The 24711-nt window shown below is 34.1% G+C and overlaps 2 protein-coding genes across 4 annotated transcripts in view; both read left to right on the top strand.

Moving 5' to 3' along the window:
- Positions 1-10383, top strand: part of LOC126725175 (uncharacterized) — a 29510-nt gene extending 19127 nt beyond the window's left edge. For 2 of the 3 annotated variants that reach the window (XM_050429714.1, XM_050429712.1), the window contains 10 exons: positions 382-462; positions 2634-2783; positions 2882-3025; positions 3372-3510; positions 3607-3728; positions 8035-8115; positions 8232-8360; positions 9074-9154; positions 9630-9683; positions 9820-10383. In XM_050429714.1, the coding sequence (XP_050285671.1) occupies positions 382-462; positions 2634-2783; positions 2882-3025; positions 3372-3510; positions 3607-3728; positions 8035-8115; positions 8232-8360; positions 9074-9154; positions 9630-9683; positions 9820-10065 (1227 nt within the window). In that variant the 3' untranslated portion in view covers positions 10066-10383. The remainder of the gene's footprint in view (positions 1-381; positions 463-2633; positions 2784-2881; positions 3026-3371; positions 3511-3606; positions 3729-8034; positions 8116-8231; positions 8361-9073; positions 9155-9629; positions 9684-9819) is intronic. The other variant, XM_050429713.1, reaches the window with a different exon arrangement.
- A 4565-nt stretch (positions 10384-14948) lies between these two features.
- Positions 14949-18818, top strand: LOC126727818 (uncharacterized). The gene is made up of 5 exons (XM_050433729.1): positions 14949-16985; positions 17146-17274; positions 17385-17531; positions 18282-18618; positions 18724-18818. The coding sequence occupies exons 1-5, from the start codon at positions 14949-14951 to the stop codon at positions 18816-18818; spliced, it is 2745 nt and encodes a 914-aa protein (XP_050289686.1).
- The last annotated feature ends 5893 nt before the right edge of the window (positions 18819-24711 follow it).

Raw genomic sequence — 24711 nt, 5'->3', positions numbered from 1 at the left:
ATTTACCGTTCATGTCTTCTTGTACTTCTAATATTTTTAGAAGCATTATTTTTAACGATTTTATTTCATTAGAATGTTATTTTTAGCTTAACTGAATGGCTAGAGGTGAGTCCAAAGGGCTCTTCTTTAGAAAGGTTCCATACATTATAAAAAAAAAAAACTATCTTGATTTTCTGGAAGTTATGTGCAATTTGTTATTAGTTAACATTGAAAAACTTGATTATAATGAATAATGAATTACTTCATTCTTAAAAGTCTTTTCCACTTATCTTTAATTAGATATTGCCCACTTCTATATGGCATTTAATAATCTATGTCAACAATTTTCTTGATGTGCGAACCACTTTTCATACAATGTCTGATGGATTCTCTTTTCACTAGGTAAAAATTGTACATATTTGTGAAATGACGTTGACAAAACGATTGATTGAATTTGAGAATACAGATTCGGGGAGCTTGACGGTATGTTCCATTTCTATTAGGATGTGATGCATGCACACTTTGTTAAACTCATGATTAAAATGTGTCTGTTACTTCTGTAGTTGTTATACTTTTGCAGTTGTTACTTTTGACACATGCTATGAGATGTAATGATATGATTGGGTGGATAATTAGGTCTTGATTCAAAATCCATTGGCTGGTGTAATACTTATCAATTAAAAGAAATTATCATAATACTGACTATTTGTTGATGTATATAATTGCATAAACTTCTCAGTTTATATTTAATATGTTCAACTATGAATCTAATTTGTACCTTACTCCCTTTTTTTTTTTTTTTTATTTATTTTTTATTATCCTTGTTCATTATTCCTCAAGCTTTGGTAGCTAGACTGGAAAGGATTTAGAGGAATTTCCTTTAGGGGACTTCTGAGGAAGTTTTTAAATATCATTTAGTGGCTTGGAATAAGGTTAGTTTGCCGGTGGAGGTAGGTGGGTTGGGGATTCAGAGGATTGGGTTGTTTAACCAAGCTCTCCTTGGAAAGTGGTTATGGCGCTTCAGGAAGGAAAGTGACAAATTATGGTATCAGGTTATAGCAACCAAATATGGTATGGCTAATGGAGACTGGTGCTCTAGAGGTGTAAGAGGGACTTATGGGTGTGGGATGTGGAAGGGTATTAGAGCAGGTGCAGAGAGTTTCTACAGGTAGTGTATATTGCAGGAGAGGGTCATTGTATTCAAATCTGGCATGATCCTTGGAGCAGGCATGTTCCTCTAAAGGATCTTTCTAGATCTGTTTGCATGTTCTCTGTCTAAAGAAGCTTGCATCAGAAGGGAGAAGTAGGAGCTGAAATTTACAATTTCATTTAGTTTTTATGATTGAGAATTGGAGGGTGTATGTTCTTTTTTTGAGCTTCTTTATTCTAATATGCCAAGGAGTGAGGGGAATGATAACCTGACTTGGAAGTTGACTCGATATGGTGTGTTATGTGGGCTCTTATTATTATTTGTTGTCTAGTCCTCTTACTGATGTTTTTCCTAGGAAGAGCATTTAGTGTGTAAAGGTGACTAAAATGGTGTTTTTCTTTTTATGGACAGCAGCTTGGGGTGTGATACTTATGATTAATAATATGGTTAAGAAAAGTTGGCCCTTAGTTAATTGGTGTTGCTTGTGTCATTGCAAGGGGGAAACTGTGGACCATCTATTGATCCACTGTGAGTTATCTCATGTTTTATGGAGCGAAGGTTTTTTGGTTTTTGAGATCCAGTGGGTGATGCCAAAGACGGTGGCTTCTCTTCTTTTTGCATGGAGGAATTGGTTTGGGAAATACTTGTCAAATATCTTAAATATGGTTCCAAGATTTGAGCATGTCGTATGTGGTTACTTTGGTAGGAACACATTACCAATATACCTTTGAAGATAATGAGAGACCTCTAGATCTCTTAAAGTTTCTTCTATTTGGGACTTTGTTTTAATGGGCTCGTATATGGGGTTTTACTCAATGTATCTCCATTTATGATTTTCTACAATTTGCAAGCTTTAGTTCTTGAGTTATATGTATTTGTTTCATTTCAGAGTGTTTATTATTGTGAACACAATGTTCATCTATTTCAATAAAATTCCTATCACCAAAAAAAAAATTCATCTATTTCAATAAAATTCCTATTACTTATTTAAAAAAAAAAAAGAATGCAATTTGTAAACTTCATTTCCATTTGGTTTTGTTCCACTCATTTGATACATTAAGTAATAATGCTTTGCCAATATATATCCTAAACTTCTGTGTGATATTTATTCTTCACTTTCAAATAAAGTGCTTGTTTGAAGCTAGAGATAACTTATTTCAGTTCATGGCTGATACTTTGTGGCTACTTTCTTTAAATAATGTGCTTTTTGTTCTTCCTTTTGTTAGTTAATATCAATGTACTCAATTGCTTAATAAATTCTTTTAACATGGTTAGTAAGTTGTTCATATTCCCTCAAATACTTGATTGGTGTTAATGTTAAATGCATTAACTAGCACACATTTAATTCTTTGTAATGACAATAAATTGATTTAAGATTATATTAAAGCTAGAACAAGAAGTTGGGTCTAACAACATTATTTAGATACAATGTTGTGAAATCAAGAACTTGATTCTCTTATGATATGATGTTGATAGCTTGTCTTGTAAATTTCTTTTTAAATAGATTGAGGAGTTAACCAATAATGCTGTAGAGCTTAAGGAGAGCGTACCATCAGTTGGTGTGTCCCAAAAGTCGGGGGAAGTGCTTTGTGAACATAAAAATAGTGGGGCACCTCATTTTGCCCATGGACTTTGTAGAACTTGCTATGACGCTGTAACTTCTCTCTCTCTCTCTCTTTTTCTTTTTTTCATTTGGCTATTTTCTTCAATGTGTTTTACTTCTGTGTTCATGGTTGTTTTTGGTTGCTATAGTTTGTTAAACTTTCCGGGGGACTACATGGTGGGTCAGAACCTCCTGCTTTCCAGCGTGCTGAAAAAGAGAGAATAGCCATGGAATCTACTAATAATGCAGATGAATCAACTGTGCCTCAGCAAGAGAGTGAAAACATTGAACAGGTAACTGAATGTCAGTCCTATTTCGGCATGCCAACTTCCTCTAAAAAAACTTCCTTATTGGTTTGTATTTTTCTCTTGACAAGTATTGAAGTTAGGAGGTAATTTTTTATTAGAAAAAAGCAAGGGCATGGATATTTACTGTGATCCCTAGTTTGGTTCAATAATAATAATAATTAAAAAAAAAAAAAAAAAAAACGAAAGTAGAAAAGAAAAGTAAGCAGTATTGGTGTATTTTTATCTGTCGTTTCTTCTAGTGTATTGCTGATTCCCAGGATTTGTCAACTTCTTTGCCTAGTATTCCCATGCATATTTAAGTTTTGTTTCTTTTTTGTCTGGTATTCTTTAGGTTGAGAAAGTCAAGTCCTTCACTGAAAACAGTCAAAAGGCAACTGAGAATGAACAATTGAACCAAAGGGATTTCACTGAAAGCAGCCAAAAGGAAAATGAGAATGAACAATTGAACCAAAGGGAGAATGGAAGTAATTGTAAGTGTTATTTGAAAATATTGTTACAGGAAAGGTTTTATCCCTGTATTTTTATACAATATATCTGCAAGCAATTGTATTAATACTCAATTTCAGCATCTGCCACTGGAGATCAGATTGAAGTAGATGGTGTTTCTGATAAATTTCAGAAATCTAAGGATGCGAGTTCCATCACAGATGATGAATCAGATGGACTTTCTGATATTGATGATGTTGAGGTATGAATATTGCATCAGCCATTTATTTTTGTGCTTTATTATAAGAATATTTTGGTCTCATGGGAGGTGCACATACTTCACAAAAGCTTATCAAATGAGATCTGAATATTAGACAAATATTTTCCTTTTATGTACTTTCAGCAGTTGCCATATGAGGAACCTTTTGGTGGACATACACTTTGGGTAGTATTTTGACAGTTAACAACCTTAGGGGGAGAGAATTTATTGTAGTTTGGCGTTGCATGTGTAAAAATGGTGGTGAGATTGTAGATATCCATCTTTTGCACTGTGGTTTGTTGAAGGAGGTGTGGTGATGCAGCCCATAGCAATTTCAAGGAGGCTGCATGGGGGGAACAGATAATGAGAGATCCATGCCAAACCTCAAGTTATTTTTCTTTTTTGATAAGTAATAAATATGTATATTCAAAAAACTACCTCATGCATAATGGCATAAGGCATATCAAATATTACAGAAAGAGAAAAGAAAAAACAAAGAGAATACTAATTACAAAAGAGAGAACTAGGAAACATGGGGAGAGAATCACTAGAGGTGAGTCTCCAAGCCCTAGACCAGTCGAAAAGGGAGCCACTAAAAGAAGCAAGCAACTAGTCGTCAATGCTTTCCATGTCCTCAAAACGTCCGCCAATTTCACTCCCTCTAAATACACCACATTAAGCACAACGGAACCAAATTCCATACGCTAGACAAATGCTTTCCCAACCAATTCCACCAATCAAAAAGAGTATTTGCAATCAATCTTGGCAAGACCCATGAAATCCCAAAAGATCTAAAAACTAAACTCCACAACCGATAAGCCTTTTCACAATGAAGTAGCAAATGATCCACCGTCTCCCCATTACAACGACACATAATGCTCCAGTCAACAAAATCAAACCCTCTACCCCGCAGATTGTCGTTTGTAAGAATCTTGTCCCATATGGTGGTCCAAACAAAGAAAGAAACACGCCAAGGAGCTTTAACCTTCCAAATACCTTTCCAAGGAAAGATAATAGGCAAGGGAGCTCATAGTTTATTATAAAACGAGCGGATATCAAAATCCCCATTCTTTGTTAATTTCCATCTCATACGGTCTCCATTCTCAGTTGGAGGTAAATTATCAAGTTATTTTTCTTTAGAACCTTATTGGATTGGTTGTCAACTTTGCGAAACCAATCATTTTTTTTCTTTTCTTGATTTACTTGATTTATGTAATTTTTGTTCTTGATTTGTTGACCCCTGTACACTTCTTGTGTACTAGGGCATCCCTTTTTTTATATCAATAAATTTTATTACTTATTAAAAAGAGAGAACTACCCAAAAAAAAAAAAAAATTAAGGGTGTACCAACACTAAATTCTGAGGCTTGGGGTTGCCCAGAGTCAGCAGACTCAGCACCAAGCCATTGAAAGAAAATTACAATAAAAGCTTTGTTACTCAAGTCAAAATGTACCAATACTGAATTCTGAGGTCTTTAAATAGGGTTCCCCAGTTACATCAAGGAAGGAAAGGAAATAACTCAACCAATTTCATTAAATACAAAAATGAAAGGAAATAGATGTAATTTCAAAAAATGAAATATGATCTAATAAATCAATCGGATCTAATTGGCTGTAGGCCTCCATTTTCCATTGACAAAGTTACCAGGTGGACCATATCCTTGTTTCAGTGCCCAAAAACAAGTGTGATCAAGAGTCTATATTTGGTGTCTGCACCTTCTTGTCGGTGTTGTCAATTGTCATTATTTGGGGTGCATTGGAACTTGTCAGATTTTAAATGCTGTACTTATTTGTCTTATGTGTGGGGGGAAGGAGAGCTGCACTTTTATTATCCTTTTTGACCTGTATATTATAATTTTCTGGAAGTTACTTTTCCACTGATTCTTCAGTAAAGTTTTTAATACTTACAAAAATAATAATACGTCTTCAATACATGCCTTCTATGATATTTTAACTAGCTATAGGAGAGGAAAATATTTTTTTATTGGTAATTATGTATGCATTTAGAGGGTTTTCAACGAAGAACTTATCCTTTACCTTGTTTTTACAATTGGCATTTAAGATAGAGCTCATTGGCAGTGACGTAATAAATATTTTGTAAGGGTATGTTGAATTTAGAAGGGGAATTTTCAATTCTTAGGAAGTTGTGAAAGTTTAGTTATACATTTGACAAAATTGCCAACAATTACAATTCCAATTAGCATTTTATTTCTCATGAAACATGAGAATTCTATAACTCCCATCACTTAGATATGAATTGCCAATTCTGGTATATCTAAATCTTTGTGAGAATTGCTAAATTACAAATAGTACATGTAAATTTGAATTTTCATTGATAATTCTAATAAAATTTTCTCATTACTTATCAAAAATTTGAATTTTCATTGAACAAACATGTGCATTGAGTGAATTCTAGAAAGCAAAAAGGGGTGATAGTTTGGCCAAAAATATGTTTCACCGTTCCAGGGTTTTTTTGTCATTTTAAAATTATCCATAATGTTTTTGTGGAGGGTTGCAGCTGGTTTTTTTACCATTAGCAAGCAGATTAGCTAAAAACTTGATTGGTGAAGGAGAGGTGTGAGGTTTGTGTGGAATGGAAAAAAAAACTCATTTGTTTTTGAGGTTTTAAGAAGTGAGGCCACCTTGGTTTGGTTCGGCTTTGAAGTTGGATGGTGTTCAGATCTTCTTGGGATCAATGTTCAGTAATTATGCTCCTGATGATTTGTGGCAGGACCAAATGACTGCAGATCATTCTTCCTTGATTACTGCTGTTACCATTGATGTTCTGTGGAAGCTGAGTAATTCAGTTTTATTTGGAGGAGGTTAGGTTGACCAGAGGTTTTGCTTGGAGTTTACATCATACTTTTACCATGAGTGCCAGGAAGTACCAAAAACCAGAGATGGTGATTCTTAGTCAAGTGATACCAAGTTAGGAATGCTATGCCCTCCTGAACAGTGGCTAAATTTTAATGTGGATGCTGCTTGTGATGAAGGTATTGCTTGTGTAGCAGCTGTAGCAAGGAATAGCGCAGGGGAAGGTTTAAAAACTTGGTTGGAGAACACTATATTGTATTCAGCAGCTGCCATGGCCCTGGCAGTGAGATGGGCTCTGGAGTTGGTGCTTAACATGGGCTGCAAGCAGGGTCTAATAGAAGGTGATGCTAAATTAGTGATAGAAAGGATACTTATCAATAAATAAATAAATGAACAGAAGGGATGTCAATTTGTTCAAGAAAGATGGGTGAGATATTATGCATCTCCTGATGGACTCTTGAGGATTTATGCAAGCTCATCTTGATTCTAATTTTTTGTTGAATGGGGTTGTAGAGATAATAATAGATTGACTTTTTATCTTTCTTTCTACCATCCTACTCTTCCTTCTTTCCCTTGGAGAATGGTGTGGCAATTGAAGGTTCCTCCAAGGGTAGCTTTCTTTTCATGGTCTGCTTCCTTAGGTAAGATCCTTATAACAGATAACTTTCGCAAAAGGCGTATTATTGTTCTTGACTGGTGTTATATGTGTAAGAGGTGTGGGGAGTCGGTGGATCATCTTCTTCTTCATTGCCCTGTTGCATTTGAGTCGTGGTCTTTGGTGTTTTGTTTGTTTGGAATTCATTGAGTTATGCCACATAAAGGTAATTGAGTTGTTTGAGACTTGGCAAGGTAAGTTCAGGCGACATTGCAATATAGACTTGTGGAGACTTGTGCCGCATTGCTTGATGTGGTGTATTTGGAGGCTAGATGTTTGAGAGATGTGAACGGTCTTTGCTAGAGATTAAGTCTTCTTTCCTACATACTCTCCTTGCTTGGAGTGTGTCTCTGTTGCATTTTTCTTGATTGTTGTAATTTTGGCTCTTGATTTATGCCCCCATAATGCATCCCCAATGTACTCGGGTTGGTTTCTTTATTAATAAAATTTTTTTTTGTTACCTATCCAAAAAAAAAAAGAAAGTGACTTTTTTAAAAAATAAAATAATAGTGGCCCATTGCTAGGTATATGGAGACTTAGATTCAATATTTCTGGGGTTCTGCAGACTTGGGCTTTTCCAGGAGGGCTTTTGTAAGTGTATAAGCCCGCTTTGTAATTTTCGACACATACAAAAAATCGCATATCATTCTTGGGAATTTTAATTGTTGTGAGTTTGAACTCCCAAGAATTGGCAAATCTCAATATTTGAAATTCTCAACAACTGAATTCATTGGGTTGGTTCAGGTTGCATTCTTATAAAGCTCTATACTATGCATGATAATACTTTATTTTCATTCATTTAATTTTAACTGTGTTTGTTACTTGATTTGTGTGTTGCTAGGTTGATGGCTACCTGAATAATGATGAGGAGACACGTTATAAGACAATTATATGGGAAGAAATGAACAAAGAGTATCTTGAGGTTAAGATTTCATTGCAACTTTGAATTGAGTTTTTGGTGAACAGAAAATATACATATTCTGACAATATTTTGCCCTTAAAGGTTTATATAATATACTGCATCGGTATGCTTTTTAGGAACAAGCAGCAGCAGCTGCTGCTAAGATGGAAGCTAGTCAGGTAGACTTAGAGAATTGTTCTGATGAATTACGAGCTGCGCATGAATTTGCTGCAGCAGCTGCAGCAGCTGTGGCCAAGTCAAGAAAGGTGTTATTTACATGCAACTTATTGCACTTTGTTTTTGTTTTATTTTATTTTAAAATAAATTTTATATTTTATATTTTTAAAGGTAACTTATAAGTTATATCAGTGAAAACCTGGGCTTCTAGATGCAAGGAGGACAAGAACTTTTTTGTGGGAAAAATATGGGTGAAGTTGGCTATTTAAATTAGTTTTTAAATGGCAGAGGGAGTCAAGTAAAATTTGTCCAAAGGATTTCATTAGTTATTTATGTACAAATTTCATGCCTTGTAGTAAAGGTTTCATCTTCCAAAATCCAAATACTATTGCTGGGATCAATTCTTGTTTGTGATATGTTTTTGGCTTTAATTTGTAGCTTATATATTTTTTCGAGTTTAGATAAACCTCTACCTAGTGTTGATCACGCTATCGGGTCCCGGAAAATGTTATATTCCAATACACTCCTAACTCTGCTCTTTAAATGAGAAATAAAAAGACTCAAACTTATGCACTTGTTTTGACTATTGTTAAATTTAGCTTTTTTGCTTCCCCCCACGCCCCCCCCCCCCCCCCCCCCCCCCAAAAAAAAAAAATGCACTGCTTGCAGTTGTAAGAGAAAATGTTTTCTTCATTTAGGTTATGATTGTTTTGAAATTATAATTTTGTTTCCCTAGTTATTCTCATTTGAAACATTTATTATCTAGTAATACTTTTATATCTTTGGTTTCATATTAAACTAGGAGCGAAAACGAACACAAGATTCGAATGCCAATCCTGCTCAAACAGCTGCAGAAGCAACTCATCAAATGCTAATCAAGAAGGTAAGTCATGAAAAGATCAGTCTTGAAGCATATGAGTATTGACTAAATATTGTAAATAGCTGTGTGTGTGCGTTATTTAATCTCATGGTATGTTGCTATTCAGCTCAACTGAATTAATATGATATTTTTTAAAATTTTAATTAAAAAAAAAAATCATTTTCTGTATCATCTTTGTCAATTGTGTTTTCCCATGAGCTTCACTGATGACCACAACTGTGTTTGTGTGTGTGTGTGTAAATCACTCGGTATGTTGGTATTCTGCTCAACTGAATTAATATGGTTTTTTATTTTTTATTTTTTCTGTATCATCTTTGTCAATTGTATTGTCCTATCAGCTTCCCTGACAACCATATAATCTTTTTGAATCCTTTTTTACCAGTATAAAGTCTATTATTAATTTCATTGCTTTTTTGCTTCTCTCATCCTTGCTACTAATGTGTTATTTTTCCTCTGGTGTTGATTGTGTTGTTAACAGAGACTCAGTTCGAAAATCAACTATGATGTGTTGGAGACACTCTTCACCAACGATGTATGTTTGTTTTCTCTTATTTTTATTGTACAAACTTTAATGTTAAGATTCTGGAAGTGTGTGCATGCGCGTGTAGTTACCAATTAAATACATTAGTCCAACTTATTATAATTTTTTTTATAATTAATCCTGGCAGCCACCATCTGATTCAAATAAAAAAGCCAAAGCATCAAATGATGATGGTGATGGTGATGCCACAGGGCAAAGTGACGGTGAGAAAGAGCATGATGGGGACATCACAGACAACTATGATGAACCGGGACAGGGGTTTGAAGACATGGAGCAGGAAGATGACACGGGAATATATAGCAATGGATTGCACTATGAAAATGGAGAGGATTTTGATGACTATAACTATGATAATGGTAACGATGAATATTGAATCGAAAAGTGATTGTGTTCGAAGATGTAGCTCACGGAATGCTCTTTTGAATTCTTTGAAGCCCTTGGGAAAAAATTATAAAATCAGATTGGAGGCCGACATGGAAAGGAAATTGAAAGAAAAAAGAAATAATATTGTAGAATTTATTAGGGAAAGGCTTCAACTGGATGTAATACGGATACCTAATCTTGTGGAACAATTATTCAAGATACAATTTGAATTTAAAGCTTTCTTTTTTCTTTTTCTTTTTTTCCTTTTTTTTTTCCCCAGTCCGGGGATACAAGTCAATGTATCTGGAGTTGTCTCTTCGGGCTTCAATTTTTTTATTTTTTATTAATTTAAATTTTGGAAATAATTTTTGTCAAAAGTCCACCCGTGACTTAAAAAAGAAAAAGAAAAAAAAAATGAATCATTCATGTACACAACACCCTTGACATTAATCAATAGTTTTGAAGTAACGAGGACTAGTCTCTACCCGTCGTGGGTTTTTTTCTACCCTTGCGTGGGTTCTTTCTGCCCTTATGTAGGTCTAACGCTGCCACTGTTCGTGGTTTCTCCCTGCCCTTTGTGGGTTTGCCTGCCACGTGTGAGTCTATGGGGGATTTTGTGATTTTCGTGATGATCTTCTAGAGGTTCGAGATACTCAGGCTGCTCATGGTGATTTTCTTGACTTTCTTTATGATGAGATGAGTCGAATAAACACTAGGATTGAACACATAGCTTGCCATCAGTCTTAACTTGGTGGTGATGATGATGATGATGATGATGATGATGATGATGCTTTTAGCTCATTCGACAATGATGAGATGACTACTCCATTATGATTCACCTTTTGTCCATCATGACAAAAATGGGGAGTAGTTTTGAGAGTAGTTAAACCTAATTGATAGGGGGAGAGTTTGGTAATTTGAGAGATGTAGTGAGGATTTTGATGATGATGTATGTTTTCTTTTCTTCTTTATTTCTCACATGTTATTTCTTTTCTCATCTTTTACACATTTCTTTATTTAAATAACTTGTCTATTTTTCACACATGATGCCTAGATGTATTTTGTTTAGTATTTCAGTTTTTAAGACAAGTTACAAAGTCTAAAAAAATCTTTAGAAAAACATAGTCTAGTTTTATAGTTTTTCGATGTAGCACATTTAATTTTAAATTTAAATGCACTTTTTGACAGTTCCGTTTGGGTCATCTGCAAATATTTTATGTCAATTAGTACTTACTCTTTTTTTTTTTTAATACATTTTAATGTAATTGTTGTTGTCATCTAACATATGAAAAATGCTGATACAGCTAATAGATTAATTAAATGTAAGTTAATAATAAATCTTCTCCAAGTTGCATATCTCTCAATCCATTAAGTAATGATCACGCCAATCTCCCAGAAGTGCAGCTTCACATAAATGATGCTCAATTTCTGGATCCCCTGAACACATCCCACACTGATAGGTGGAAATAATGCTTTGTTCGTGTAGGTAGGATTTGATGGCAAGCTGTCCACGTAAAACACTGAATTTTATGTGGAACATTTGAGGGACTAAATTAGATGCCCCAGATATTTGCTACCGTTATTGGCAGTTGAAGAAGAGCCTAGCTTAGCATTATGAAACTCCATTTGCTACAATTTGTATGCACTCTTTATTGCAAAAATAAAATGCTATCTTCCCTTCAATTTGAACTCAAAAGGGATGCTTTTAATCTGACTAGCTTCATAGGGCATGAAAATTCGTTCAATTAAATCCGCTCTCCAACAATGTGAATCTGGGTTAATTAGTTGAATTATATTAGGGACATAACTTTTGGCACAACTTTGTGCCACAACTCACCATATGGCAAGTTGTGATTGGTAAAAGTATGTCAGTAGACCATGTGGGGACACATCCTTACCAATCACAACTCGCCATGTGACGAGTTATAGCACAAAATTGTGCCAAAAGTTGTGTCTCTAGCATAATTCTAATTAGCTCACTCACATAAGAATTTGGATTAATTCGTTTTTTCACAGTTTAATTTTTAGTTTTTTTGTCAAGAGGCAAACTCGTAACTCATAAGTAGTTAAGATCTCTTCATTCTTCATTTTCATTTGTTCACCTATATATGTTCATAGTTAAGAGGCAATCACTAGTCAACAATATTCTTCAATTCAAAAACACTATTTTTCTCTATCATCCATACTTCCCTCCAAAATGAGTAGAAGGGATGCTCCCTACTCTCCCTCTCCCTCTCATTGAACGTCGTTGACACGGTGATGGTCATGGAGGAATATGTGATGGCAGCGAAGAAATGGAAGTTGTTGTTTTGGCAAGAGAATTTTTGACATAAAATAAAATGCAGAGCAGTAAAAGTTTTTTTTTTTTTTTTTTTTTTTTTTTTTTTCTATGTCTTGCCAGAGCTTGAGGTTGGTCTTGCAGGGTGGGGATAGGACAAGAAAGGTTGGCCGGCCAACCAGCAAGACATGACATGTTTGAGACAAAATCACTCCTCTTTAGGGGTGGATGATCCGATTTTATCTTGTCATGTTGTCATCCCTAATAATATTCCCTTCTAGCTCAACTTACTAACAATTTAGCATAATCTCTCCAATTATCACACATGCCACAACCATCTTACGTGACAAGTTGTGAGTGGTAGAGAAACAATGGTGTGTTTAATTTATGTGATACTGACAGACAACTAATCATAATCTGTCACGTAGGATAGTTGTGGCAAAATGTGTGATACTAGCATTATTGTAATCTCTCAGTCTAATAGGATAAAAGTATTTCCAATTGAAAAACAAATGTGCTAAAAAATAGACCATGAATTTGTATAATTTATTTGTCCTAAATTGACTCGGTTAGTTTTAAAGAGTGAACCACTTATAAAACAAACAACATTTAGGAATGTTCTTCCGCCAATGGTAACCATTGAAGCCCATCTCTTTTCTTCTAAATTAGCCCCTCAAACCAACCTTCTCAATCCCCTTGCTGCTAAGGCCAAGATCCGCAAAACCCAAGTCCAACAAAAGCAAACATCATGGTCAGGCTTGAATAACCCAACCACCCATGCAAACCTCTCATCGTCAAAACCACACCCCAAATGGCCTGACCTTCTCAATACCAATTGATAACTCCCAACTTACAACACCACTAGCTGGTATCAACATTGTTGTCTTTTTGGCTCAATACTATTGCTACCGGTGCTCTTTTCCCTTCTTGAACCAGATCTAGCTTCAGAACAAAATAACAACTCATGTTTATGATCAACTCCAGTATCACATTGGATTCAGAAATAATACATATTCCACTAACAAGCTAGGAAATCAAATCTTCAGAATGTTTGACATATTCTTGCAAAGGAGTTTTCCATTCTATGGCATTGAAATCCAGAAATGAACAGGTGGGATCAGTAATAGTGCACACACAAAAAGGATGTTGGGGATAGGAAAAATGAGGGACGGTGAAAGAACGGGGTATTATATATAGGTAAATGTGTGAGATTGAATGAAAAAGGATGAAGCTGAAATTGGGGTCTCAAGAAAATTCATTAAGACTAGCAATGTTTGTTGCTTCTCCAGAAATGTGGTCAAAATGGAATGCTTCTCGCTAAAAGGGTTTTCGGCACCTTGCAAAGCACCTCCGCAAGGGGCAATAACACATGAAAATTGCTTTCAACCCTCCAACCGCAACACCAAACTTGAATTTCCTTTAGCCAGGCATTGCGTAAGTTCATGTGACATCCTTTTTTTTGGTCTTCCACAAAAAGCACCAACATACCATCTGAAGAACATAATATGAATAAAACTAGTCAAAATTAACAAATTGGCAATATCAAGATATACAAATACATATATAAGAGAACAAATGTAATAAGCATGTTACAAGTTTATGTAACCATCAAATTGCCATATTTCACAAAAAAATATTTAAAAACATAAACCCATTTAATAAATGGGTCGTGTTAGGGTTGAGAAATCTTGATCTGTTTAATAAACATGTCGGGTTAGTGATGACCTATATAGTTGAATACTCATGAGTTGATACGATACAAACCCGACACGCAAACATGAATTGCCACTCCAATCTGAAACCATGAAGAATTACTTATAAAAAGGAATTAATGTTTTTTTCCAAAAATAGTAGAGGCAAGCTTTGTGTTACTAAGATGAATATTTCATTTGGTGCAGTTAGAGGATTTATCTTTATAATTCTCTTCTGTTCTGGGTGATAATATAATTCCTATGATGTAATTCCTTCTTCTGTCAATTAAATTGATAACCTTTCTATTAAAAAGAAAAAAGGAATAATAATATTTTCTTAAAAACACCATTATGGTTTCAGAGTTTTGGCTTTATTCTCAATTTGATCATCAAGTTTTCACAATTTTTATTTTAGTTTTAATATTTTTAAATTTGTTGTCATTTTTGTTTATACTTTACATCTTCGTCTCACTTGGAAAAAAAATTTGTTTTTAAATTTATACTAGCCGTGCAATCTATTAGTCCATTAGCCACATAAAAGTTTTTCGTATGTAACATGACGACAAAGATCAAAATGACAACAAGTTTTAAGTACATAAAAACTAAAATAAAATCTGTGAATACTTGAAGATCAAAATGAAAAATTAAATTAAAATATAGGGATCGTGTTTTTGCCTAATATCTCCTTATAAAGAGTTAAAAAGTTAAAACCCAATAAATAATGAAAGTATATTTTTTTTGATTGGTTATCACTTAATCCCTACATAGTTTTTTTTTTTTTTTTTTTTTTCTTCAATTGGGCTTTTCAGGCCTCTGTTTTTTCTTTCATATATATACATTGGGTTCACCAATTTCAGCTTTCTTTCACAAAAGCAATATTTCCATTCAAACTACTGTTTCTCCATTCTCCATTTCCCTCCAAAAATGAGCAGCAAGAAACACAATGCCACCCAAGCTTCTCCCTCTCAACCTCAACCTCCAAATACCGTCGACGATGAAGTAATCCACGCCACGAATGAATTCCAAAAAGGGAACCACAGAGAAGCCTTGAATCTTGCCGAGGCTATCCTTCTCCGCCACCCAAACTCCGCCGTCGCTCACGGCTTCCGCTGCTTCTGCCACTTGAAAATCGTCCTTTCAGTCAGAAACAACTCTTCCGACGCTCACCTCAGCCTCGCCGAAACGCTCGAACATGTCAAGGTTTCTGTCGACTCGTCCAAGCGAGCCGCGGAGTTATGCCCCGACTCCCTCTACTTCCGGTCATACCATGTCAACGCACTCTTCGACTTAGCTGATTACGACAACGCCAATGCCGGGTTTGAACCCGTGATCGAAGCATGTGATGCCGCTTTAGCCATCGAAGACCCCATCCTCATGGAAGGTACCATCTTCAAATGTGAAGAGCGGGCCAGAGAGTCTCAAATTCAAGAACTCAGAACTATACTCGGAGCCTTCAAACTAATTAGCAAGTCTATCATAGACGCTACGTACATGAAAAATATAAAGAATGAGATTCAAGAAGTGCAAGACAGAAAGGACGAGATCGAAAAGAGTGCTATTATGGCCAGAAAGAACTTCGAAAGAAAGCTCAAGAACCCCAAGAAAGACACGGTGGAGACACGAGTCAAGGCCTATTGGAACAACACGATGAGTACGGAGCTAAAGAAGGATTTGTTGAGGATTCGGATCGAAGACCTGAAACTGCATTTTGTGAAGAATGAATCACCGGAGGCTGTGGCTGTGGCGGAGGAGGTGATGCAGGCCGTGGAGTACGTGAAGGTCTCACAGAATTGGAAGTTTTCGACGTGTTGTTGTTGCGGAGAGAGGATTCTCGACATGGAAGGGTTCGCAGAGCACATGAAGCGTGTGCATTTAAGGACTTTATCCAATGAGTTACGAATATTGGTCCAGCCTGAAATTGTAATTGATTTGGTCGAGACCTTTGAATCAAGAGTATGGAAACCCGTGGACGTGGTTGCCGCGAAGAAAATGATGGAATATTTGTCAAGAAATAAGCATGGAGATGAGGACCTACACGAGTCTAAATTTTTCGTGAACCAGAAAGTTTGGCCTTTTTGCAAAAATAGCAGGCGTGGTGCGGTCATTGATAAAATTCAAGCAAGGTTACATGTGTTCTTGAAGATTAGATGTTTTGCTTGGAATCATTTTCGGGCGTTTATGTACTTGATTATGCAAATGCTGGAGAAGAAAATTCCGGAACAGCTGCTTAAGGAACATCGCATGGACCAGACGCTGCTCTCGGTGTGCCTCCTTGACACCTCAGAGCTTAGCTTTGTGTTCGAGTTCTTGGATGAACTCGTTAATACTTGCGGGTTACGGAGGATCTACAAGAGTGTTGTTGATAAGGATGTGGTTAGAGGTGAGCCTTGTGATGCTAATCTTGAGAAGATTGTTTTTAATGAGGACTTCTCTTGTGTAGTTTTCGACAAGAGAATGTTGCGTGGAGAACTTGTTGTGACGAATGATGGAGCAGCTGTTACTTCTAATGCTGATGAGGAAATCGAATTAAACGATAATGAATGTAAAGACGCTTTTGTAGATTGGTTATTAGAGGGAAGTACTAATATTGGGGAGCAATTAAAGCAGTGGACAAGTTTGAGAGAAACTAGTATTAGTCAGGGGAAAGAGTTTTTCAAGATTTATGAGGCTGAATTGGAACGTATACAGAACATTTGTGAGATAAAAGTACAGTATTTGAGAGACCTTAATGTATGTGAGAATCTGGACAGTATATGTGTTGAAGAAGATAAGAGAAGAGAAGATTCTGGGTACAAAACAGTGAGTTATGAGTATCTCTTGTTAGAGCGGCGAAGACAGATTGAGAGGACAAATGGTGATATTTTCGAGTTGGCTGTCATATGGATTGTTTTGAGAGGAAATCATGAGGACAATAAAATAAAATTAGGGATCAAGAAGCTGATTTATGAGATAGTTATAAAGGTATGTTATAGCCAAATTATGAACATGTCAAACTTTCCAAGTTATTTAATGTGAAACTCAATGTCTCTATGTGTATTATGGTGTGTGACATTAAAGCCGTTGCTTGATGAACCGCTATATTCCAAAGGATGATTGAATCTTGGTATGTTTGTTGTTGCAGCTTTACAAATTTGATGCTATAATCAGGACGACTGCTATTGCTATGGAGCAGACACGGGAGAAAATTGTTACGATAGCTGCTGATGATCACCGATTGATTATGGTGCCCCTGCTGAAGTCATTCATGCGGGTTTGTGTTAGTTTCTCTGTGCTGTTTTTTTTTTTTAAAAGGTTTTTCATATAGTTACCTTCTTACCCGTCTATGATTTGATGTTTCGGTATACTATTCCCCTTTTATAGGCTCGCCTGGAAGAACTGGCCAATGAAGATGCAGAAGAGAAGTCTAAGGCTGCAAGAGAAGCTTCATTATCAGAACTTGATCCTGATGACAAGAAGGACACTAACAAAGAAGGTGGTGATGCAAGACAAGGACAGAGAAAATCGAAGGTAAAAAAGAAGAAAAAGGATAAAAGAAAGCCAAACGAATTAAAGGTCTTTTATACTGGCTATTGTACAGTATCTTTTTTATGGTAGTTACACTTGTCTAAAGCTACACACGTATAAATTCATCTGAAAAAATGGAGAAGGGGCAGGAACTAAAAGTGTGAATATAAGAGCATGTAACATGTTAAATATTAACATAAGATGGCAGAAATTGGAGAAATATACTTGAATTGGATGCAAAATGTGTAGGAGCTAGAGTTTTAAAAGGTGAAACAAAATTGTAAGATAGTGTTAAAGAAATGGGTATTTCAGAGGCAGAAAAGTTAGGAAAATGTTGATCAAGTTTACAAGAATAGTAGTAATTAAGGATCTTTACTTTGAGAGAGTAATAAATGGGGCAATCTAATACATATGACATACAACAGACATTAAACACAAGCACTTCCTGAAACAGATTATCACAGCAGCTATTTAATTGCATATAAACTCTGCAGTTGCACAACAATGTAACAAAATTTAATATTTTTTTCTTTAAATTTTGGAATGGAAAAAATTAGATATGACTAATAAATTAAGAACTAGAGATAGTAAAGCAGCTGAGGTTGGGTTTAATTAAGGCTGAGAAAACACATACCTTTTTGAAATAGAAAGAAAGAAAGATATAAGATTTGCATAGTGTTCCCAGTTCCCACAAAACAAAGAGAATTGACTATGCAAACTAATGTCCCAAAAATATACATTCACTTATCACAGGTAACTGGAAGTAGCGAGGAGCAGCGTGAAAATGTTTCTATTCCTTCCTCTTCACACTTCGTTCTTATGGGTGCTATTGGAAAGGAATCTATGGCTAGGAGTTCTTCACAGATGGTCGCTAAGTCCAAGCGATCTCAAGATGATGCTACGCCTGCTCAACGGGAGGAGACAGAGTTTCATGCCACAGAGGATGCTGCCTATGCTCGCCGTCCCTCTTCATCTGCTCCATCTTCTTCTTCCTCTTCTGGAGTTGAGTCTACCTTAGCTACCATCCTTGATCAGCTCCAGCTCATTCGTGATGATCTTGGAGAAATTCGAGATACTCAGGCTGCTCATGGTGATCGTCTTGACCTTCTTTTTGATAATATGAGTCAAATGAACACTAGGATTGGATGCATAGCTAGCCCTTAGTCTCGAATTGGTGGGTTTGCACATTCTCCAGAGCATGAGTCATTGGATGCTCCTTCAGCTAGTGGTGATGATAATGATGATGCTTCTAGCTCTTCCAACGATGATGAGATGACTACCTCACCATGATTAACCCTTTGTCCATTGTGACAAAAAGGGGAAGTAGTTTTGAGAGTAGTTGACAGGGGGAGAGTTAGGTAGTTTTGAGGGATGTAGTGAGGATTTTGATGTATAGTATAGGTTTATCTCACTATTCATGTATTTTTTGGTTTTTAAATCATTTTACATACATTGAGCTTATTAATATATATGATGATGATGTATGTTTTCTTTTCTTCTCTATCTTCTCTAGTTTATTGAGAGTGCATACAATCCTTCTTATCACTGTTAGGAGGGTAATCCTATTGTTTGTCATGACCAATCTTGCTAAAATGAAAATAAATCTAATGAGCCATATTAGTAAGGATCAGAATTTCTGATGCATTGCATTACTCTTTTGAGATTGATTTTCTTTGTATTTACATGCGATCTGTGGTAATTATTAGCCTATTTGGGGATAGGAGAGAGAGTATTCACATATGTGAGAGATTAACTAAGACACCCTCTGAGGCAATTCTATAATATATGAATAAGAAATTTATTTGTTTGCTTTCCTTACTTTCAGCCAAAGATTAATTACTCATCTGTGCCCTATGAATCTTGCGTTGGCTCAAATGAATGAGTTTTGTTGCAGTTTTAGAACTACTGTCCTAGAAGTAACCAGATTCTAACTTTATAATCCTTCTGTTTGCTTGTCATTCCAATTGGCACTGTTTAGAATGCCAGCAGGCGAGAATCTTTTTCTGGACAGAGTAATTTTGCTTTGACTTTTATGCTTGATTTTCCTGACTTGATTAAACTGATGAGTTGTGTTGCTGATATGATTTGTGATTCAGTTAATTCTTTCAATGGCTGCCCTTTCTTACCTAGGTATTTGATCATTTTGATGGCAAGAAAAATGGGGTCATTGATGACAAAATTGATTTTAAGTGTTGAAGCAGTTTCTACTTTATGCAACTATAAATGCAGACTTTTTGGTTTATACTTTATATCTTCATCTCACTTGCGACAAAAATTTTGTTTTTAAATTTAAACTAGCCGTAGACTCACGCGATGTGTGGGAATATATAAATATTTTGTAATGGGGTGTAATATATAAAAATTAACAATTACTTCAAATATTATTTATTTTTTAAAAAATTTCTACAAGTGTTTTTCATCTTTTTATATCTACAAAGTACAAATATATCATACTATTATATTTTGTATGTTTGATTAATATTTTTTTAAGATGAACTATATTTTTCTAACTTCTATTATAGTATGTTATATTTGATATACAACTAAACTTTATAAATTTCAAATTTATTATTCAAAATTTTCATCTCTTAAGGAATAATGAGATTATCATAATAATAAAAATTCATCACAAAATTACAATGTTATCTTAACAAAAATTAAAATGAAACAAAAGGAATAAAAGACATACTTTATATAATTTATTACTCAAAATTGGTAAGTATATTCAAATTCATAACCATGTAGAATGTGTTTTGACATAAACTCAAATTCCTATTTCTAAAAAAACTAAGTATTAACCCAAATAAAAATTCAACCAAAGCTTTGAAAAGGAGAGAGAAGACTTTGTAATGGGAAATTAAAAAAAAAAATACCAAAGCATATATTTAAAAATAAAAAACCATCAACCTTAATCAGAATTATAAGAAAGAAAAAAATCCACAAGAGAGGGAGAAAGAGAGTATTTACAATTTTTTTGTGGGGAAAATATGGATTGAATGCAAGAAATGATATCGAATTTATACAAAATAAAATGGGGAGAAGAAGAGTCAAAATATAATATAGAGAAAATGATGAAGGAAGTATGACAGTAAAGTAGAGAGTAGTGGGAAGATAAAGACAGTAAAGTAGAGAATAATGAGGAGATAAAGAGGTAAAAATTTAATAGACCCTCACTTATACTAATTTCCATCAAAGACCAAATTCTCAAACACATGCCATTGATTCTACTCATGTCCACTACACACATTCATCAACGTGTCTATATACAAATCATCCACTTGCCATTACATTCATTTTATCAATGTTTTGAATTTCCACAAAGAATCAAAATAGTGCATATACGAATTGTAAGTGTGTGAGTCACTTATATTATCATGATGTTGTGGTCAAAGTTAGTGGCAAACTTATTGAACTCAACCAATTGTTTTTGCCTCAGAGAATATGGTTATTAGCATTCCAAGTCATGAAGTTTAAATGGCTATGGGAAATTATCATAATGTATCAGCTGCTATGCCCCAAAAATAGCAGTTGCTCCTACCTTCATTGCATCACATCAGCTATATCATATTATGTTTAATAAGGAAAGAAATAGAAAAATATGAAATTTAAAACTCAAGTATAGGAGTATTGTTATGTTTTGTCTAAAACTCATGTACACAATATTCTAGACCTTCAATAGGAGACAATTCCAAAAAGAAAATCAAGTAGTTGAAAGAAAGTAGCATAATCCAATATCTAAAACTAAAAACCCAACTGTTGTTCATGTACAAAATATTATAGATAGATATTCAAGAATCAAGAACCAATTAGTTTCTCCATTCGCATAACAATTAGCTTAAAGTTAGATACTAATGGAATTTTAAAAAAATTCAGTTCTTTGAATTTCCTCACTCCTAAAATCCCAAAAAATTTCTCAAAATCTAAATAGTCCCCAAAGTTGTTCGCCAACCAAATAGGCCAACTAAGGTCCAAAACACAAAAATTCCAGCTACAACACAACAATCTACTTAAGCTGGTGTGCTTTGAAGAATTAGAGTTTCATTTAAAAAAGTTAAGATAAAAAGATTTAAATTGTTACACACCAAGTTCTATACAACAACAACAACAACAACAACAACAACAACAACAACAAAAAGCTTCAAACTCTACTTTGTTTTCTCTTCCATTGGCCCACAATTTCTGGGACACCAAACAGTCCAATTAAATAACAAACAACAAATTATTAATATAAGGAAAGAGAAATCTTATATAGCTAATGTGTGTTGAACCATAAAGAGCAAATTATCAAGCACCACCCAAGAAAAACAAAAAATTTATTCCCCTTTCCTTCAAAAGGTTCTAAGAAAAAAAATAATTACCAATTGATTGGTATGAACTTCAATAGAATAAAAAGCTTCCAGTGATTGCAAGGCTTAATTGTTGATATCTATCAAGAAATTGACAAACAAAACAAAGATAAAAATGAAATTTAGGTCAACATATAAAACGATAGGAAAAGGAGAACAATAACGATTTATCTTTGATAAAAATGAATAACACACTTACTATAAAATAAAGATCAAAACGGAAAACATCACATTGAAGTTAATTATCAGACAAAAAAACATTATGGCTAACATATTGAAAGTAACATTCCTACAATCTAGAGAAGGGCAACCATAAAGCAATTTATAACAAACATAATCAAATGCTCAATTCAAATCAATTTTGAAAAAGAAAAAACATATTTGAATAGTTTTGAGACCATGAAAACTCAAACTCATTCATCATGAAATCCCAAAATTGAATTACATTTTTTTTTCTAGTATTTAGATGGAAATAAATAAATAATAAGAAAAATACAGCAATAGCAAAAAGAACCATTAGTAGATAAAAAAAAGTGGTTGAAACAATAAAAAAAAAAAAAATCAACCAAAAGAGAAACAAAATTGGAGAAAGAGAGAGAGTATTGACCTTTTTGTCGTGGATAACTTGGAAAAAATAGGGAGAGAGGTGTAAATAAAGTAAGAAGAAATTTATATGAAAATTAAGATGGAAGAGAAAGGGTGGAAGTAGATGAAAGGTTGAATGAAGTGAAACTATTGAATTTAAGAAGATATAATGGAAAATTTTTTAAAATCTAAAGAAAATCAAATTAAAATTAAAAAAAAATAAAATTATTGGAGGTGGTGAAATATTGAACTAAAAAGACAATAATTGAAGAAGATGAAAAGTTGAACAAAGTTAGAATTGCAAATAAAAAAATAAAAAAAAGATGCTAAAGATGTAGTGCATAAAGAACTTTATAAAATTTATTACAAAACTCCATTATTATATGTAGTATAGATATGTATAGACATTATTTTTGGTTTTTTTATTCTTCATTGATAATATTATTTAGTTATAAACATCTAAATTAAAGTAGATAAATATGTAAAGGTAAAATTATATATTATGTTAAACCACCAAAGATGAATATATAAAGTCAATAATCTATTTATATTTTTTTTAAACATGTCAATAATATAAAAAATAGAAATGTTTTAAATATTTAAAAAGCATTTTTAGTAGATTATAATATAAAAAATAAAAAATAAATCTCAATATTTTATGTAACTTTTCCCATAAAATCAATATTGTTGACATCCTTTATATTCAAAAAACACTGAAACACATAAACAAAGAGATTAATTGTGCAGAATTGCAAGAGTATATACATAATATTAGTATTTCATTTACAACATATACATGATATATACATGATTCATGGTCAATTGGTATGAACCATAATAATTACATCCTCTTCAATGATAGCAGTGGCAATTTCAGGTTGCATTAGTAACTTAATATCATCTTTAACAGCGAGGCCATCTCTCCCCTATAGCCTTTAATTTCATGCACACTTCAAGTATCATCAGTTGCTATGAACTGTAACAATTACATCCTCTTCAATGATAGCAGCAGCAAATTTAGGTTGCATTAGTACCTCAAAATCTTCTTTAACAGCAAGGCCATCTCTCTCCCCAATAGTCTTCTATTTCATGGACACTTTAAGCATCATTGGCCTTCTATAGGTACAAGGCTGAACACAACTACAAGCAATCCTAGGGAACTGAAATATTTCACCATCATATCCTTTCTACAACAAATATTTATTAATGACATCATACAGACCAAACGTTGATTCCAAAAAGTTATGAAAATTAGTTAAGAATTATAAACCTAAAGCAAAGATGCACGTAAAATAAAAAAATCAACAGAGAGAGAGAGAGAGAAATAACCTTTTTTTATGAGAAAAAACTATGCAAAGAATGGAAGAGAATGACAAATTTATAGTGAAATAGTGTGAATAAGAAGAGATAAAATAAGAAAAGATGAAAGGAAAGATGAAGAGTGATATTAAAGTAGATGGTAGTGGGGAGATGAAAAGGTAAAGGGGGGAGATGAAAAGGTAAGGGAGGGAGAAAGGTCGGAGTAAGTGTAAATATTAAAAAAAATAAGTAAATGTTAAAAAAATTAGAGAAGAATTGGAAAGAAATAGGATAATGATGTGGTGGAAGTAAATAAATAAGTAGTGCGCTGGATTTATTATAGGGTGATAATGAAAGTAAATAAATAAGAAGTGGGCTGCATTTATAGGGCTAGGATTTATAGGGCTGAAAATTATAAAAACCATTTTAAAATTGTAGGACAAATTATATTTATAAAAAAAAAGAATGACGTGGCAGCTGATGTGGCGCAACATGAGAGCAGGAGCATTAAACGTTACGCTTCAACTTTTAGTAAGATATAGATTAGCCACGCAATCTATTAGTCTATTAGCCACGTAGAAGTTTTGCTTAAGTAACATGATGACAAAGATCAAAATAACAAGAAGTTTTAAGTATATAAAAACTAAAACGAAAGCTGTGAATACTTGAAGATCAAAATGAAAAATTAAATCAAAATAATATCTCCTTACAAAGAGTTAAAACCCAATAAATAATGGGAGAAATGTGAGCCCCCCCACCACCCCCCCCCCCCCCCCCCCCTCTTTTTTTGTGTGATTGGTTAATCCCTATATAGTTTTTTCCCCCAATTGGGCATTTCAGGCCTCTGTTTTTCTTTCAAATATATATATTGGGTTCACCCATTTCAGCTTTTTTTCACAAAAGCAATATTTCATTCAAACTTCTGTTTCTCCATTCTCCATTTCCCTCCAAAA

Source organism: Quercus robur, chromosome 5, assembly GCF_932294415.1.
Source record: "Quercus robur chromosome 5, dhQueRobu3.1, whole genome shotgun sequence".
In the NCBI taxonomy this organism is placed as follows: domain Eukaryota; kingdom Viridiplantae; phylum Streptophyta; class Magnoliopsida; order Fagales; family Fagaceae; genus Quercus; species Quercus robur.
The sequence above is the reverse complement of the archived record's forward strand: the minus strand, read 5'-3'. Positions and strand labels throughout refer to the sequence as shown.